Source organism: Anolis carolinensis, chromosome 5, assembly GCF_035594765.1.
Source record: "Anolis carolinensis isolate JA03-04 chromosome 5, rAnoCar3.1.pri, whole genome shotgun sequence".
NCBI lineage: Eukaryota > Metazoa > Chordata > Lepidosauria > Squamata > Dactyloidae > Anolis > Anolis carolinensis.
This window is the reverse complement of record NC_085845.1, coordinates 157,842,183-157,859,594: the sequence shown is the minus strand read 5'-3', so window position 1 is coordinate 157,859,594 and position 17,412 is coordinate 157,842,183. Positions and strand designations below refer to the sequence as shown.

Here is a 17,412-nt window from a genome sequence, read left to right as displayed (position 1 = left end):
GTTCCCACAACATCCTTAGAATACATTTCAAAAACATCTTGGATTGGGAAACTGTGGCCCACACGACCCTCTGGGGGTGGAGGGAAGGGAGGAAAACGAGTGGCCGGGCACATAGCAAGGGAGGAAGGGCAGAGCGCAAGTTAGGGCCTCAAAGTGCCACCAGGGAACGAAGTGCCTGAGCCTCTTCCACCACCACCCCTCCATGCTCGCACACTCGCAAGCCTACCATTTGCAGACACCCCTAAGGATCAACCAGTTCAAAGTTCTCCTACCATGCAGGAGGACACAAACCAAGCACTCCTATCATATGCCCATCCAATATCTCCACAATACTCATAAAACAACTCTCCTGCAATCACACAGATAGGAGAGACCTCTAAAGGCCATCCAGTCCAACCTCTTTCTGCCATGGAGGACACAATCCAAACATTCCCAACAGATGGCCATCCAGTACCTCCAAAATAATAATCATAATACAAGCCTACAATCACACAGATGACAGAGACCCCTAAAGGCCACCCAGTCCAATACTACAGTAAAGTAGCCACAGCAACGCGTGGCCAGGCACAGCTAGTAGTTCATAAATCAATAATCTGACATTTACTCACTAAACATAAACAGAGCACATCCACCTATAGGTCCTACTGCTAAGATTATTGTTTATAACTTCAGGAAAGGCTAAAAAAAATAGCATTTTAAAGGATAATAATATGCCCACTAGATCTATTTGAATATCAATATCAATTTTTGATAATTCCAAATAATGAATACAACTGATATTCTTCAACCTAAGAAAAAAGGTGATTGAATCTAAATGTCTTTAACTCTTTTTCTGAAAAAAAATAAATGTAATTACCTGCAGGAACTGTAACAGCTTCAGTACATCTCATTGTTCCATTTAGACACTGGCTAGTCAGTGAACATTAAAATACATATGTTCATAGTTTAATATCAGAAAACTACAATTCTGATTTTATCAACAGCAACATGTTCATCATAACAGATTTTTGAAACCTGATATAATAATGTAATCAAGACACGATAACATGGGAATACAACAAAATCACATTCTAAACTTAAAAAAACATTATTCGTGCTAATACTTGTATTTAATCCACTTTGTGTATGGAGAATATGACTCAATTGTATGGGATTTCCAAGTCAGTTGATAGGACTCTCTAATGTGATCTATATTTGGAATTGTTTGTTATAGTCTGGATGTGTCATTGTAAGAACTTAGAGTTTTGAAGACAGGATCAAGGATACCCTATTTCACTTTACATTGCTGCTGTACTCAATCATACTCAGTCATTCCGAGTAATAATAATAATAATAACTTTATTCTTATAACCCGCCACCATCTTCCTGAAGGGACTTGAGGCAGCTTACATGGGGATCAAGCCCAGCATAAACAAAACATTCAAAGTTACATAATTAAAAACATTTAACAAATAAACAATATAATTAAAACAATTAAAACCGGAAAAGTAAAAACATCATAAAATACATCAATCGACTTCACAACCAGTAACTGGAAAAAGTGGGCATGTTCAAATTCAAGAGAGAAGGGCAAGGCTTGTGCAAAACACAGAACAATAAGGCCAGGGCTGGAAGTAAAGTGCTGGAAAACCAAAACAAGATATTAGGGCTGGGCAGCCATGATTGGGGGCTAAACTGTTATTCAAAGGCACATCGGAACATCCAAGTTTTCAAGTCTTTACAGAAAGTGGGAAGAGTGGGGGCTAATTCTACATACTCAGCCATACTCCAGAGTAGGAATATTTCACTAATTGTGGTCTTAAAGGCAGAAACAAGAAATTTGTGGGCATGTCTTCCTATTACAAGGAAGACTTTGAAAACTATTCAGCTTTTGAAGACTATTCCAGTTTGGATTTTGTTTGCACAAAATTCACACATCATTCTTTGTGCAGAAAATAGCATTTCCTGTGCAGAAAAAATTCTGTGTAAAATAAAATTCTGTGCAGAAATATTATTTTCTGTGGGGGAAATACTGTTTGAAATGTAGACAATAGTGCCCATGATTGAATAAAGTATTTCAGTTTAATAAATAACCAAAATTAACATAATCAACAAGCAATATATGAAGCTTGTTTGTGAAAGCAAACTAAATATTCAGTAGGAAAAGCAACTGATCATAAGAACTAACAATCCAAAATTATATATGTACAAAAGTCAGCCTATGGATTCAGTGCTCTCATATGTGATGGATAAAAAAAATGAAACTCTTAGTATTAGAACTTACCACGAGCCTGATGGTGTGGGTAGAATTTCCCCAGGTTGAAAGCCTCTCCCTTTATAATAACACCGACAACTAGTCCTGGACATACAAATCATATGAATGGAGTAAAGCATTACATAACTCTATTATACTCTATAAATAACAATGTTTAAAGATATTATGGAAAATCTGACCTAAGAATGTCACTATGACTGTCAGAAAACACCTATTAATATAACAATAAATTAGATTTATAGTCTGATTTCTATAAGATTTCCCCTGAGACATATTTGCGATGGTTGGCAGAGATGGGATGCATTGTGGAATTTTAATTGCTGGTGGCTATGCAGGTATCTTATTAAGGTACTCCCTACTTAATAACTATGGAATACTGTGATCCCAGTGAAATCAGCAAATATTTGAAAAGCTATTAAACAAATGACCATAACCATAACCCTAGCACCCAAAAAACAAAAACTGTGGGTGGCTGAGATAGTTATATATTTGTTTTCTGGTAAATCAATGTACACAGACTTTATGTCATGCACAAAAATATTACAAATATTATATATAAAATTACCCTCGTGTATAGGGTGTATATGAAACATACATGAATTTCATGTTTAGACCTGGATCCCATTTCCAAGATATCTCATTTTATGTGTGTTTGTGTGTGTGCGTGTGTGTGTATAATGAGATATCCTGGAACACAAGTATTCCAAAATCCAAAAAGAAATTAAAATCTAAAATATTTTTGTTCCCAACCATTTTGAATAAGGGATATTCAACCTGTATCACCAAAGGATCTATTCCAGATGTATGATCTTAACCCTGTTAAGAAAAGCAGGGGAAAACATCTTGAACAGTAGAGTTTGAAGGTATTTCAAGAAGTCCATAAATGAATACATTTAGCAAAACTTACACTGGCACACAAAAGTTGATAGAGTCTTCAAAGTATTTTCCCTGGGGGCAATTGCAGCCTTCAGCGCAGTCATGATCACAAGTATCCAAAACAGGAAGGGAAGAACAGGAATGTTCACAAAAAGAGGAACATGAGTGGTACAGCATACCACTTCTACACACTAATGCTGTGGAGACACAATTCATGATTTCAGTTGGAACTACAAAAACCAGTGCAGGTATTATGCTTTAACAAACTTAGATGAACTCCTCTCTTTTGCCAAATGTCAACAACTACACAATGACTTGTTGTGATATACAACAAGGTCAATGTGTCTTTAACCGAGCACAAAATCTCAAGCTTTCTGTCTATTGAAACATACTGTCCTCTACCATTTGCTGATATTGTTACAAATAGGGATAAATTCAGTGCTCCACACTGAAAAAAAGAAAGTGGTTATAGACTTGCTACCTTGTCAGATGGGCCAATTTGCCTGTCGTACACCGATTCCCCTCCATTTTCGGCACAGAGCCTTTCCCACGATGTACAGACACTTCTGGTCAGACTCCGTGCCAAAAAGGGAGAGGAAGCAGTACACGGCACAGCTGCAGCAACATTACCTCCCAGCAATGGGGGGTAATGATCCTCCCATGGGATGAGAAGCAAGGTAAGGTGGGTGATGTGGGTGTGGAGCAGCGACTTCTCCACATACCCCGTTGGGAGCCCATGGATTTGCAGGGCAAAACCATGGGCCTTTTTGATGAGGTCCATAGAGAAAGAAAGGTCATATATGGTCATTTTAATTTAAACACATACAATTCATGTTATCTTAAAGTATGAGTCTTTTCCTATATACAGAGGGGATTTGAAATCTGAATTGCTGCCCAGGCCCAATCCAGTACCAGTTTTTTCTTACTTGCTTTATGAACATGTAGAGAAGTTCTAATTATAAAAATGAACTTTTATCTGCTTAAATTATTTGTATGTCTGTGAGTAAGATAGACAAATTTGGAAACACGTAGTTTCTGAATACATTGTTTTACTGAATACATCTATCCTAAGAACATTTCAGTCTTTGTATAAACCATGTTTGTATTCTGAAACTTACCGCAATGTGAGACTTGGGATCTGAAGTCAATACTAATTCCATGTTTTCTGCATATATGAGCATAATGAGCTAGGGCATTGCACAAACAGCTGCTTCCACATTTACAAGCATCAAAGCGACACACCTGGTAATATAGTGCTGGATCAATATAGACATGGCATGGAGCAAAGAGTTCTTGATTGATGACATCACACTGGGATGCATATCCAGCTAGGGAAAAATGAAATCTGGCTTATTATAATGTTAATGCTGTCAAAATGTTCAACAAAAATAAATTGCAAAGACAGTTAATACATACCACAGCAAAGCCAAAGGATGTTCAAACTACAATGTGTACAAATATAAGGGCACAATCCTCATTCCACTGATGTTAGTAGATTCAATCTGATGAAAGTAAACTGTAATGGCTGGTGGCTCACATGTCAGTGCAATTGAGAAGTTATGCCAGGTTTGAGTCTTATATTTAAAGGAACTTTCTAAGATGCTAAATTATTTCCCCAAATAGGGTCAGCACTTGGAAAGCTTTTTCTAAAATTTAGATTCATCACCCCACTGATATGACTTCAACTAGTTCAATACTGAGATGTATTGAATTGTCATATTTGAATCAATTACATTTGAGCAAACTTGACCTTGATTCACACTTACTAATATGATTGTTTTCAAAACAGCAGATCAAAAGAAGAGACTCCATTAATTTGAAGATAGTAATACATCTCAGACACCAGCAAAGGCTGATCAAATAATCAGATTATGCGAACTCTATGTTGAAATTGTGAAATAAAAGCCCACCATTTTGTTGGTTAATGTTACAAGGATCAACCACAGGGATGTTGACAGGCACATGACATGCCGATGAAACCTTCCACGCATTAGCATGAAGCTGTGGAGTTCCCTCAATCATTCCTGCTGGAGATCTGAAAGAGAAAACCACATGATTAAACAGAAATGTCAGATTGCCCAGGAGAAGATGCCTGAAGGCATGGTAGATGATGGGGAAAACTGTATTATCATACTTTAGCAAGTCAAAGACCACATTATTTACTTGAATCTAATGCTCATCCTTTTTGGCTAAATGACCTTGCCAAAATTGGGGTGCACATTAGATTTGCGTCATACGGGCATCTTAGTGCTAAGCCAAAGCAAAAGGGGAAGGTGCTTCAGGAGCTGCACCTGGAGATCCTCTTTGAGGGACGTCATCTCTAATTAAATGGCCAGGACTCAATCCTATGCAATCCTGTGATTTGTAGTTTGGTAAGGCATCAGCCCTCTTTGGCAGAGAAGGCTCAAGACCTTCTCAATTTACAGCCCCCAGTATTCCATAGCATTACACCAAGGCAGTTAAAGTGGATTCATTCTGCAGCATAGATCTACCCCAACCTTTTCCTTTTCATTGCTGAAAACTTTGGAGCGCTAACATTTTTGTGTTTTAAAGAAAGAATTCTAAGCAGGCAGCAACTGTAATACACACCTTTTTGGCCCAAAAATAAAGAGTGCACTTTTTGGCACTGAGCATTACATTTGCCAGCAGGGTTTCCAGGTTTTGAAAATTGAGGTATACATTAGATTCGATGGCGCACTAGATTCGAGATCACAAAAATAATTATGGTATGCCACTAAAAATCAATACAAAAAATCGGTGTGTGGTATTCAGTCTTATACCAAATACATATCACAAATATCTCATTCACAGGCCGAGACTGGGACATATAGATGTTTTCTGGGCTCTCTTATGCATTCTCCCACTATTTGAAGTTTCCTTTCTGAGAAGGAAAGGAAACTTTCCTTTCTGTGCTAATAATAATAATAATAATAATTTTATTTCTTACAACAAACTAAAAACACATAAACATCTAAAACATTCAATAAAATACACATCTTGAAACATTTTCCTACAAAATACATATTAAAATACACAGAACAAAGATTAAACATAAGATGCAAATTTAAAATGTATGGTTAAAACTGGCTGGGTAGGCCTGCCAGAAGAGATAGGTCTTCAAATGTGTTTTGAATTCCAACATCTCATTTAGTTGCTGGATCTCTTCCAGTAGGTTGTTCCAGAGTCATGAGGTGGCTGATGAAAAGGTCCCCCGGGTGATAATCTCCAGTTGGGTTCTGGCAGGCTAGAGTAACTGCCCCGCGTAGGATCTAAGTATTCGGGGCAGATTGTATAGGAAAAAGTGATTTGGTAGACAACCTGGACCCAAATCATGTAAGGCTTTAATGTACAAAAGACACTTTGTACTTTGCCCAGAAACTAATTGGAAGTCAGTTGGGTGACTTTAGTATGGATATAATATGTTCACTCCTGGATGTTCCTGTAACCAATCTGGTTGCCATATTTTGAACAAACTGAAGTTTCCAAACTTGGTACAAAACGTCCAATGTAAAGCGCATTGCAACTTAAGGTTACCAGTGCATGGACTACCATCATTAGGTCCTCCAAATCTAGGAAGGGGTGCAGCTATTTATTGTTGTTCCCTACCTCAATCCACAGGGAGAAGCATAAGTAATAATTGTTGTTGCTGATGCTATAGTTATTAGAACATTGGAATCTTACAATTTACATCTCAGCTTTATGTTTAACAACACATTGAACACAACTTTATGTTACTTCCCTTTTATTCTGACGGAGCTTTTAGGATCTCTTGAGGACATATTCATGATGACAATCATATATTGTGAAAGGTGAATATTTGTTGATGCTTTCTAGCTATATAATTTGGGAGAGTGGTCAAACACAAACAGAACCACTATCCAGAAAAGCTCTGTCATAGCAATTGAGATCAGTGCATGGGTAAGCTCAATGATCACCTTATGACCATCAACTGTAATTACACTATTTATGAGTTGACAAGAAGGTTAAATAAAATAATGAAGGAATTGTATCAGTTAAACTTACAAAAAATCATCTCTTAAATTCCCATTGTAAGTTCCACAAAGACCCAATGTTCTGCTCTTCCAGACAGTGCTGAGTTGAATATACACTCTTTCACCATCTTTAGCAAAATGGATTTTTAAGCCAAATTTAGTTTTCAGCTGCACAAACAATGAAGACAAGTTCTGTACTTCAACATATCCTACACAGGAGGGAAGAAAGAGAAGATCTAAGAACAAAGTCCAACAATTGTCCAAGGCAAACATGAACAGATATGAATGAGGTCTATATAGTCACTGAGAGAAGGAAGAAAAGCAGTTTTCGATCATTCTTCTTCACATCTTCATGCATCCCAAGCTAGCCTTAAATGCTGCTCTGAAAGGCCAGGGGACCTGTACATACTCTAGAACAACATATAAGGTAGTGCTGCCTCCATAAGAGGCTGCAAAAGAAAAGATGATCAAGGAAATTCCCAGTTGCTACTGGAATTCAATCCCTTCACATACAAGAGCACTTCCATTTTAAAACAAGTCCATATCTAATTCAAATATCTCTTTGAATTGCAGAAAACTAACAGCTGATTATTCCTATTCATTCTCTTGGGATACAGTGCACCCTTAGTATCTGCTGGACTTTGTTTCCAGGACTCCCATGAATACCAAAATCCATGGCTGCTCCATAATGGCATAATAAAATGGTATTCCTTGTATAAAAATGAGTTGTGTGAACAATGTAATACAGTGATAAAGAGGGACTTAAGATCTGTGAAATGGTGGGAGGCTACAGCAAGGCATGCCTTACAAATCAGTTTCATGTTTGTTGCAAGACAAAACAAAGGTTTTTAAATATGCTATTTCTGAATTTTTTGAGCTGTGATTGGTTGAATCTGTGGATGCAGAACCTAGGGATATGGAAGCCTAACTCTAACAAGTGGCAAACCTTCAAAATCAACACACTTCAAACCATTTTGTCACTTATGTCATACTAAATACAGCTAGCCCTCCATGGGCCCGTCCACACAGCCGTATAACCCAGAATATTAAAGTAGATAATCCACAATATCTGCTTTGAACTGGATTATCTGTGTCCACACTGCCATATAATCCATTTCAATGTAGATTTTTTACAGCCATGTGGAAGGGCCCATGTCTATGGATTTTGCATCTGCAGATTCCACTACATTAAAAAAAAAACAAAAGCAAACCTTGGTTTTGCTATTTTATATAAGGGGCACCATTTTACTATGCCATTATATATAACTGGGTTTGAACATCCATGGATTTTGGCATCCATGGGGAAGGGGGAGGCCCTGGAACCAAACTCCAGTGGATACCGAAGAAAAAATATTATAATCATCATCAGAATTACAAACAACAACAGCAGAAAAATTAAGACAACTTTCTCTGCATGCTGTGGTAACTTGTTAAAAGTTGAAAAAAATGCTGGGGGGCAGGGGGGAGGCTGTTGAGCAGTTGTCAATCCATTCTTAAGTGACAGACAATTTAAATAGTCACTTGCAGGTTGTGTGCATGTGTGCATATTCAAGCCATTTAAAATACTTTCATATAATAGTCCCCCAAAAAACCCCAAATTATGATGTATTGTTTCAATGTATGAGAAGAGAAGCTTATAAAAAGTGCTTCATGTTACGTATTTTTGCTTTCACCTACAGAATGGTTGATACATTGGACAACTTTCTAATTCAGTTCTCATGATGAGTGAAAGTTACATGCTTATCATTCAATGCCAAAAACATAATATTTCAATTGACTGTAACAAGATGGGGCTTAGAGCAAGAAAACTTGTTCCATTTCATGCATTTATTTTCACATATAGAATTCCAGCAATGCAGGCCTACTACCTAACTCAATTCACATGATGATTGAAGTCTGTATGCTAATCTGTCAATGCCTACAATTATTTCACCATTTATCAGCTTTAAAACTGTAGAAAGAGCTTTGTGAGGATACAAAACTTGATTGATCCATAAATGGATATGACTTTATATAAAAAAGTAGAGTCTAATCATCCTTTGTCCTTGCATGAGGACGCACATTCATTCACACAGCTCAGGGTTAATGTTTATACCTACTCAAAGAGAAACCTTGGTTAGAGTGTTCTAACATAACAACTTAAAAGAACTTAGAAACAATATAAACCCCACAGAAATATAAAAGTAAAAGTGCCTTACCATTTAGATTTAAAGCCTGGTTGGAAGAGCCATATTGAATGTCACCACCCTGGCTCAGAGTCACTTGCCTGTTTATGTCATCTTCAAGAACAAGTGTTACAGACTGAATGCATGCATGATCAAGGTTCTGTACGAGGCAGAGTGTTCCGGGGGGATGTGGGTGGGGAGAGAAAGAAATACAGAAACATTTTCATTAAACTAGATAACATTCAATTTTGATCAACATTACACTTTTATTATGTCTTCCTCCATGGAACAGGAATGATTTCCCCAAACTTGTCATGTAATCTTCATAGCAATCTGTGAGATAATGATTTATGCAGTATACCTCATGATGCAGGATGTATCTACACTGCAGAACAGTGTTTACCAACCTTTTTTTGACCAGGGACCACTTTGACCAGGGACCACTCTCCAACATTAGTAGCAAAATGGGTTACGAATCAGGTTTTGGTCAACTTTAAACTCAGTTTTATTTTTGGGGGTGCTGATTCAGAAAATTGCATTGGATAGACTATATCAGCTCTAGTTTCTGATACAGAACATATGCCATCCAGTAGTCACCATCTGCCCACCCACAGCAAACCATATTTAATAATCTAGAGCTGATGTGGTCTATCCAATGCAATTTTCTGAATTAACACCCCAAGTAACCCCAGAACCAGATCTAAAAACAAAGACACCAAAGTGTCCCCACTTCCAGGCATCACACGGAATGGCTCTACTCGGGGGAGGGAGGAGGAGCAGCAGCAGCAGTCAGGAGGCTTGTTGTCACACCTTTTGTGGGTAGTCAGCCTGTCCCCCCCCAAAAAATCCCCGTTGCCTTGGCAATATAAAAAGGTTTTGTGAAACCTGTCACTCTTGTTGCAATGGTGTAGTAACGGTGAGGCCGTGGACCATATTTTAATTCTTAGGGACCACTGGTGGTCTACAGACCACAGGTTGGGAACCACTGCTGTAGAGTTAATGCAGTCTGACAGCAATTTAACTGCCATGGCTCAATACTATGGAATCATGGGAGTTGTGGCTTTACAAGATCTTTAGCCTTCTGTGCCAAAGAGTGTGGGTGCTTCACCAAACTATAATTCCCAGGAGTTTATAACATTAAGCAATGACACTTAAAGTGGTGTCAAACAGAATTAATTCTACAGTGTAAATGTACCCCGAGTCAGGGTTCAATCTCCTGTCAAGCTATTATTTTGGAACCAAATGTAGAAAGTAAAGTTATAATACATCTTCTATAAGGCATTTACTATGGAGTTTATAAACAATGGACATTCCCTTTGACTCTAATTCAAGTAAACAAATGCATATTTTAATTCTTAAAATTGCATGCAAAAAATTGCCTTAAAAATAATTTGATGCTGTAGTAAACTCAACATAACTTAGCCACTACTAGTTGGAATGCCCTGCCATTGATATTTCAATATTCTCTGAGCTCTCAGATGTAGTTTTCCAAGAAATGAGAGCGCTTATAAAATATCAAATAAATAACTCAGTCAGCTTCAAAACGCTTCTTATCTGGTTGGCTGTATATCAAAACTGTTCAGCCCTGTCACCAAGAGCATTTATCTGCCTAAGACACCTGCTCAGTCTGTAACCGAATATGTAGATGCTTGTGTAATCATGCATGAATGAAAAGCTCTGTAGACTTAATCTCAGTAAAAGGCACAATTGGTTTTACAAAAGGCAATCCTTAAAACTGAAATAAAATCCAGGTTATGATCAGTTAGATGCTCAATTTTTTTTTAAAAAAAGAGTGATTTACCATTGCTAATCTTCTTAATTTATTGGCTCGAACTGCATAAAGATATGTAGGCATTCATTTATCACTATGAAATTTTAATTCAAGTGTGACCGTACCTGACCACAGGGAGTTTTCTGTAAAGTGATTGTAAATTTGTCTTTCCCAGTGCCTTTCACCAAAATGTACTGACATATCCCAGTAAAGGTGTAATGGCGACCATCAAATGTTGTGAAATGGGAATCGCCAACAATTGAACACTCCGCTAAAGACAAAAAGAAGCAATTAGCAAAGTCGTATCATGCAGCCAGATGACAGCAAGGAACAAGCTGTGAAATAATCTCCTGAAGTTCTTGTATCTCTTTTTCTACTTCTTTCTTTACTAATCTATGATATCTTAAAACTTAAAACCATTTCAAAAGTAGTTTGCTATTTGTAAAGGTTGGATGGGCTTATATACTGCAGTGGGAAAGATTTTTTATATGTTTTATTAATTTATGTATGTATTTTGACAGCATTGAATGTTTGCCTTTTTATGTTGTTAGCTACACTGAGTTCCCATGGGGAGATAGGGTGGGATATAAACATATTATTATTATTACTACTATTATTATTAACAACCCAAGCATCCTATTGGTTATACTGTGCCACCAAGAAGGAAGGGACAGCTTTCTACATGCCTATATGTGCACTAATGTAAGATGACACATATCATAACCTATAGTGCCAGCTATGACCTTCTATGGAAGACACACACCTGAATCAGAACCATCACTTAGAAGATTTGTAAAAACATTTCTAGATTGACTGGTTCTTGTTGTTTGATCTAAGCAAATTGGCTGCAATCCCATGAATGTTCCAATGAACTCAGTGGAAGTTTTATCTGAGTAAAAATGCACTGGGTTGTGCCATTAGATTCGTTTTAATTATTTTATATTTTTCTTATTCTATTTAACATTAGATATAGGGACTAGTGGTGCATCTGCACTGCAGATTTAATGTAGTTTGACATTATTTTAACTACCATGACTCAATGCTATGGAATTGAGCCACATCCACTGTTTTAACGTAGTGAGATGTGTTCCACACTGGGCATGCGTACTCAGCAGCAGAGTTGCAAAGCGCAAGGGCAGATATCTTCACTGTGTCTGATTGTGATCCCAAAGTTGTGCCAGTCAGCTTTCATCTGATATTGTTTTTAGCACCCACTTTTTGCTTGATAGTAAAGTAGTGCTTCTTGAAAGTCAGAGCATGGTCCAGACAGGGGTCCCCAAACTTTTAAAACAGGGGGCCAGTTCACGATCCTTTAGACCGTTGGAGGGCCGGACTATAGTTGGCCACCAAGCAATAATAATTAATAATAATTAATAATAATAATAATAACAACAATAATAACAAAGAGAATTGGAAGAGACCCTTTGGGCCATTGAGTCCAATCCCCTTCTGCCTTTGTGCACCAAAAGCACAAGCAAAGCACCCCTGACGGATGGCCACCCAGCCTCAATGTTAATAATAATAATAATAATAATAATAATAATAATAATAATAATAATATAATAATAATAATAATAATAAAAAGGGTTGGAAGAGACCCTTTGGGCCATTGAGTCCAATCCCCTTCTGCCTTTGTGCACCAAAAGCACAAGCAAAGCATCTCTGACAGTTGGCCACCCAGCCTCAATGTTAATAATAATAATAATAATAATAATAATAATAATAATAATAATATAATAAAAAGGGTTGGAAGAGACCCTTTGGGCCATTGAGTCCAATCCCCTTCTGCCTTTGTGCACCAAAAGCACAAGCAAAGCATCTCTGACAGATGGCCACCCAGCCTCAATGTTAATAATAATAATAATAATAATAATAATAATAATAATAATAATAATAATAATAATAATATAATAAAAAGGGTTGGAAGAGACCCTTTGGGCCATTGAGTCCAATCCCCTTCTGCCTTTGTGCACCAAAAGCACAAGCAAAGCATCTCTGACAGATGGCCACCCAGCCTCAATGTTAATAATAATAATAATAATAATAATAATAATAATAATAATAATAATAATAAGAGAAGAAGAGTCATTTAGTCATTTAGCCCAACCCACTTCTGCCCTTGTGCCGTGGAGGCCGGATAAATAGCTTCGATGGGCCGCATCCGGCCCCGGGGCCTTAGTTTGGGGACCCCTGGTCCAGAGTAACTCCCAAGTACTTTGGTGTGTGATTTCCTTCCCAAGTAATCTTCAGAGCTCAAGATGCTTGTCTGTTCTTAAGGTGAAAAGCACATGTCTGTATTTTAGATGGATTAGGAATCATCTGGTTTTCCCTGTAATAGGCAGTAAGAGCACCTAAGGATTCGGAGAGCTTCTGTTCAACCATTTCAAAGTTTCCTGCTTGTGTGGTGGTGGCACGATCATCAGCATAGATGAAACTCTCTGTCCCTTCTGGCAGTGGCTGATCGTTTGTGTAAATGTTAAACATTGATGGAGCAAGCACGCTCCCCTGAGGCAGGCCGTTCTTCAGTTTTTGCCATCTGCTTCTCTGACACTGGAATTCAACAAAAAAGCTTTTGTTTTGTAGCAGATTTCCTATGAATCGGATGAGGTGGTAGTCCTTTGTAATATTTTAGGTTTTCCCAGGAGAAGGCAATGATTTACAGTGTCATAAGCTGCTGATAGGTCTATGAAGACACCTCCTGTAATCTGCTGCTTTTCAAAACCATCTTCTATGTGCTGAGACAGGTTCAGCACTTGTGATATGCAGCTTTTGCCTTTCCTGAAGCCAGCTTGCTGTGGAATCATACATAGGTCTGGTTTTTCCATAATTCTGTGCAAAATAAGTCTCTCCAGAACCTTGTAAAGATGGCACAACTGTTGTTGTTAAGTCTGATGATGAAGGGGGATTTGGGTTTGCACAGTCTGAAACTGAGAATGTTAGACAGTCTGAGCAGCCAGAGATTCTGAGAAGGCTGCAGGCAGGCAGCCAAGATGAGCTAGGAGAGATAACAGAGGCTTCAGATCAGAGTGACCTTTCCCAGATCTCAGAATGGAAGGAGGGCAGGGGAAGTCAACAACAGCCAAAGTGATAATGAGGACATCCAATTAAACAGAGAAACAAGGTTGAGTCTGAGAACGAAACTCCCTAGACGTTCGCTACGGATTGCTGCCAAAAGGCTGGGAACCCAAGGTCAAAGGAATGCCTTCATGTCTTGGAAGAATGGGTAAATAAGGGGAAATGAGAAGACACATTTCAGATCAAGCGACTTTGCTTTCAGAGCAAGATCTCCTGCTTTGTTCCCGTCTTGATTCAAGTGTTGCCTATGGTTCCTGTTTTCAAGCCTCAAGTCTTGGTTCAAGTGTTGTTCAGATTTTGGGGATTGGACAGTATGCAATGCAGCTGTTCATCAGCATCAGCACTTTGTTTTCTCATGATTCTATAGCATTGAGCCATCAAAGTTTCAAATTGCATTAATTCTATAGTGTAGATATATCCTTAATTTAGAAATGAATTGATACATATGTATACACACATCTACATAATTGTAAAGAAAATCTGACCTGGGCAATCATGTTGAGTGCAGTTCCAAGTTCCACCAATACAAATGCTAAAGAAATTGTAATGTAAGAAATATATTAGCTGTATGCATTTAGGAATGATAGAGAAGCACTGCAAACATTTTTGTTATATAACTTTTTGTAATGCTTTTGCTTTTTACTAAATACAGTAGAGTCTCGCTTATCCAACGTAAACGGGCCAGCAGAACGTTGGATAAGCGAATATGTTGGATAATAAGGAAAGATTAAGGAAAGGCCTATTAAACATCAAATTAGGTTGTGATTTTACAAATTAAGCACCAAAACATCATGTTATACAAAAAAAATTACAGACAATGTAGTTCAATACACAGTAATGCTATGTAGTAATTACTGTATTTACGAATTTAGCACCAAAATATCATGATATATTGAAAACATTGACTACAAAAAATGCGTTGGATAATCCAGAACGTTGGATAAGTGATTGTTGGATAAGTGAGACTCTACTGTAAATGCATGCATCTATCAAAAATACATTCTTCCAACAAGAGTATAACAAAGCAAACTTTACAATTAAAGACTTATGTGCTTTCAAACACAAAATGAAAAGATGAAAAACAAACAAAAATTACATACCAATTACTACATTCTTGCTCAATTGTTGAGCCTACAGGGAAAGCTCTGCCATGATAAATACAAGGACAATCAGATACAGAAATGCAAGTTCCATTGTCCAGTATAAGACCTAAGTAACAAAAATAACATTAATAAAATCACAACCTGCAGAAAATACAGTGTTGTCATTCAATATATAACAAAGACAGAAATGATATTCCCCAGCCAAAATGTCATGACATAAGAGGAGGAATGTTGATAACACTTCATCCACATTTGACAGTTTCAAAGGATCCTTCTTCAAATCTAGTTAAGGTAGCACTCCGTGCATAGTAACCAGCTGTGCCACAGGACCGGGCTGTGGTGCAGCTGGTTAGTAGCCAGCTGCAATAAATCACTACTGACAGAGAGGTCATGAGTTTGAAGCCAGCCCGGATCAGGGTAAGCTCCTGACCATGAATAGTCCAGCTTGCTTTTGGCCTATGCAGCTGAAAGACAGTTGCATCTGTCAAGTATGAATTTAGGTACCACTTATGCGGGGAGGCTAATTTAACTAATTTACGATGCCATAAAAATCTTCAGTGGCTTGTGGAAGTATTCCATCAAGGACTCGGTGTCACCAGTGGACAGTGAAGCGGTAGCTCCCCCTGTGGCCAGAATCGAGCATATCCCCATGAAGCCAGAAGCTGAAATGTTAAATTGCCTCTGTCTCTGTCTATATGTATTTGTCTATATGTGTTGTGTTCTAATGCCATTGAATGTTTGCCATGTATATGTGCATTGTGATCCACCCTGAGTCCCCTTTGGGGTGAGAAGGGCGGAATATAAATACTGTAAATAAATAAATAAATAAATAGTAAGCAGAAGTGATTATCACACTTACAACATAAGCTAAACAGCTAGAAGTTTCTGGGTTTTTCTGATCCATGGTTGTCATGGGTTAGTTTTCACCTCCCTTATTTCTTCACATTTTGTAACTCAGATTTGTGTCTGTCTTACTGCTTATAGTATTACACTCTGCATATGCTGTGTTCCTACTGAAGTCTACTGGAGTAAACTTGATACAGATAGATCTTGTTATGTTTGATTGTGTAATGTTTTTCCCAAACGGTCTCTTGTTTGTAAATAAATATCCCTTTAACATTTGTAAATAAGTGTATCTGCCTAAATGTTTGTGAGACATTTATTCTAAAGTGGCTGGATATTAGGTTATATAAAGTTTTTTTTAAAATCTAAGGCTCTGAACCAGACATCCTCAAACTGCAGCCCTCCAACTGTTTGAAGATGCCTGCTCTAAACTAATTTATTCTACCTTATTTGTCCTTAGAGGACATTTTGGGGTGGTCAAAGCAGGGCCGTAGCCAGAAAAAAAATTCGGGAGGGGTTTTGAAAATTTCGGGGGGGGGGGTTGAACCCCTAGTACACACCTCTCCCCGCTACAAACCTGTCAATATCTGCTTGAAATAGTGCCTGGAGGGACTCTTAATGTTTTGTGTCTCATAGACTTAGCATGGGGATTTGGTTATCCAGTTAAAATTCATGAGTAAACCAGGTTTTTTTAATAACCTGAAAAATTTCGGGGGGGGGGGGTTGAACCCCTAAAACCGCCCCCTCGCTACAGGCCTGGGTCAAAGTACTAATGTGTATTGCCATTTTGGGTTCAAACAGCTCAGTCAGAAGACTCAGGCCATTCACACTCACACTCATATTTTAATTATATTACCAAATCTATGTATCTGTATCAATCATTAATATATTTGGGAATCCAAAATGTAATTTCTGACCATTTTTAACAGCTGTGTATGTAAATCTGAAAGTATTTTTGTATATGCAACATGAAAATCCATGACCAGATCTTCTAAAGACTTGAATGAATTGAATGCTGTCTCCATTTAAATATACTTCTCTTGTTCTTGACATATTTCAGTGCTAAAATTGCACTTACCATCTGGGCAGTAGCATCCATCTAAGCAATGAAGGTTACTTCCAAGGCAATCTTTCTCAAAGGTACAGGTTGGTGGACAACAGCTAATACAATCCCGGTGGATAAAAGTGTCTTCACATTTATCAACTACAATAGAACAAGTTAAACATTATGTTCTGGTTAATTTCACAGGGCCAAATATGCAAAATATATGAAATATTTATTCTATTTTTAATACCAATAACTGTTAAAACTATATATTAATACTAGTGTACC

General features: G+C 37.7%; 1 protein-coding gene across 1 annotated transcript in view; it reads right to left on the bottom strand.

The window, feature by feature from the left end:
- Window positions 1-17,412, bottom strand: part of otogl (otogelin like) — a 102,569-nt gene that overhangs the window by 71,483 nt on the left and 13,674 nt on the right. The window contains exons 9-19 of the mRNA XM_062982742.1: window positions 17,158-17,283; window positions 15,234-15,342; window positions 14,619-14,665; window positions 11,184-11,329; window positions 9,321-9,447; window positions 7,154-7,331; window positions 5,041-5,165; window positions 4,249-4,458; window positions 3,162-3,327; window positions 2,264-2,338; window positions 857-909 (exon numbers count right to left, since the gene is read on the bottom strand). Coding sequence (XP_062838812.1) covers window positions 857-909; window positions 2,264-2,338; window positions 3,162-3,327; window positions 4,249-4,458; window positions 5,041-5,165; window positions 7,154-7,331; window positions 9,321-9,447; window positions 11,184-11,329; window positions 14,619-14,665; window positions 15,234-15,342; window positions 17,158-17,283 — 1,362 coding nt within the window. The remainder of the gene's footprint in view (window positions 1-856; window positions 910-2,263; window positions 2,339-3,161; window positions 3,328-4,248; window positions 4,459-5,040; window positions 5,166-7,153; window positions 7,332-9,320; window positions 9,448-11,183; window positions 11,330-14,618; window positions 14,666-15,233; window positions 15,343-17,157; window positions 17,284-17,412) is intronic.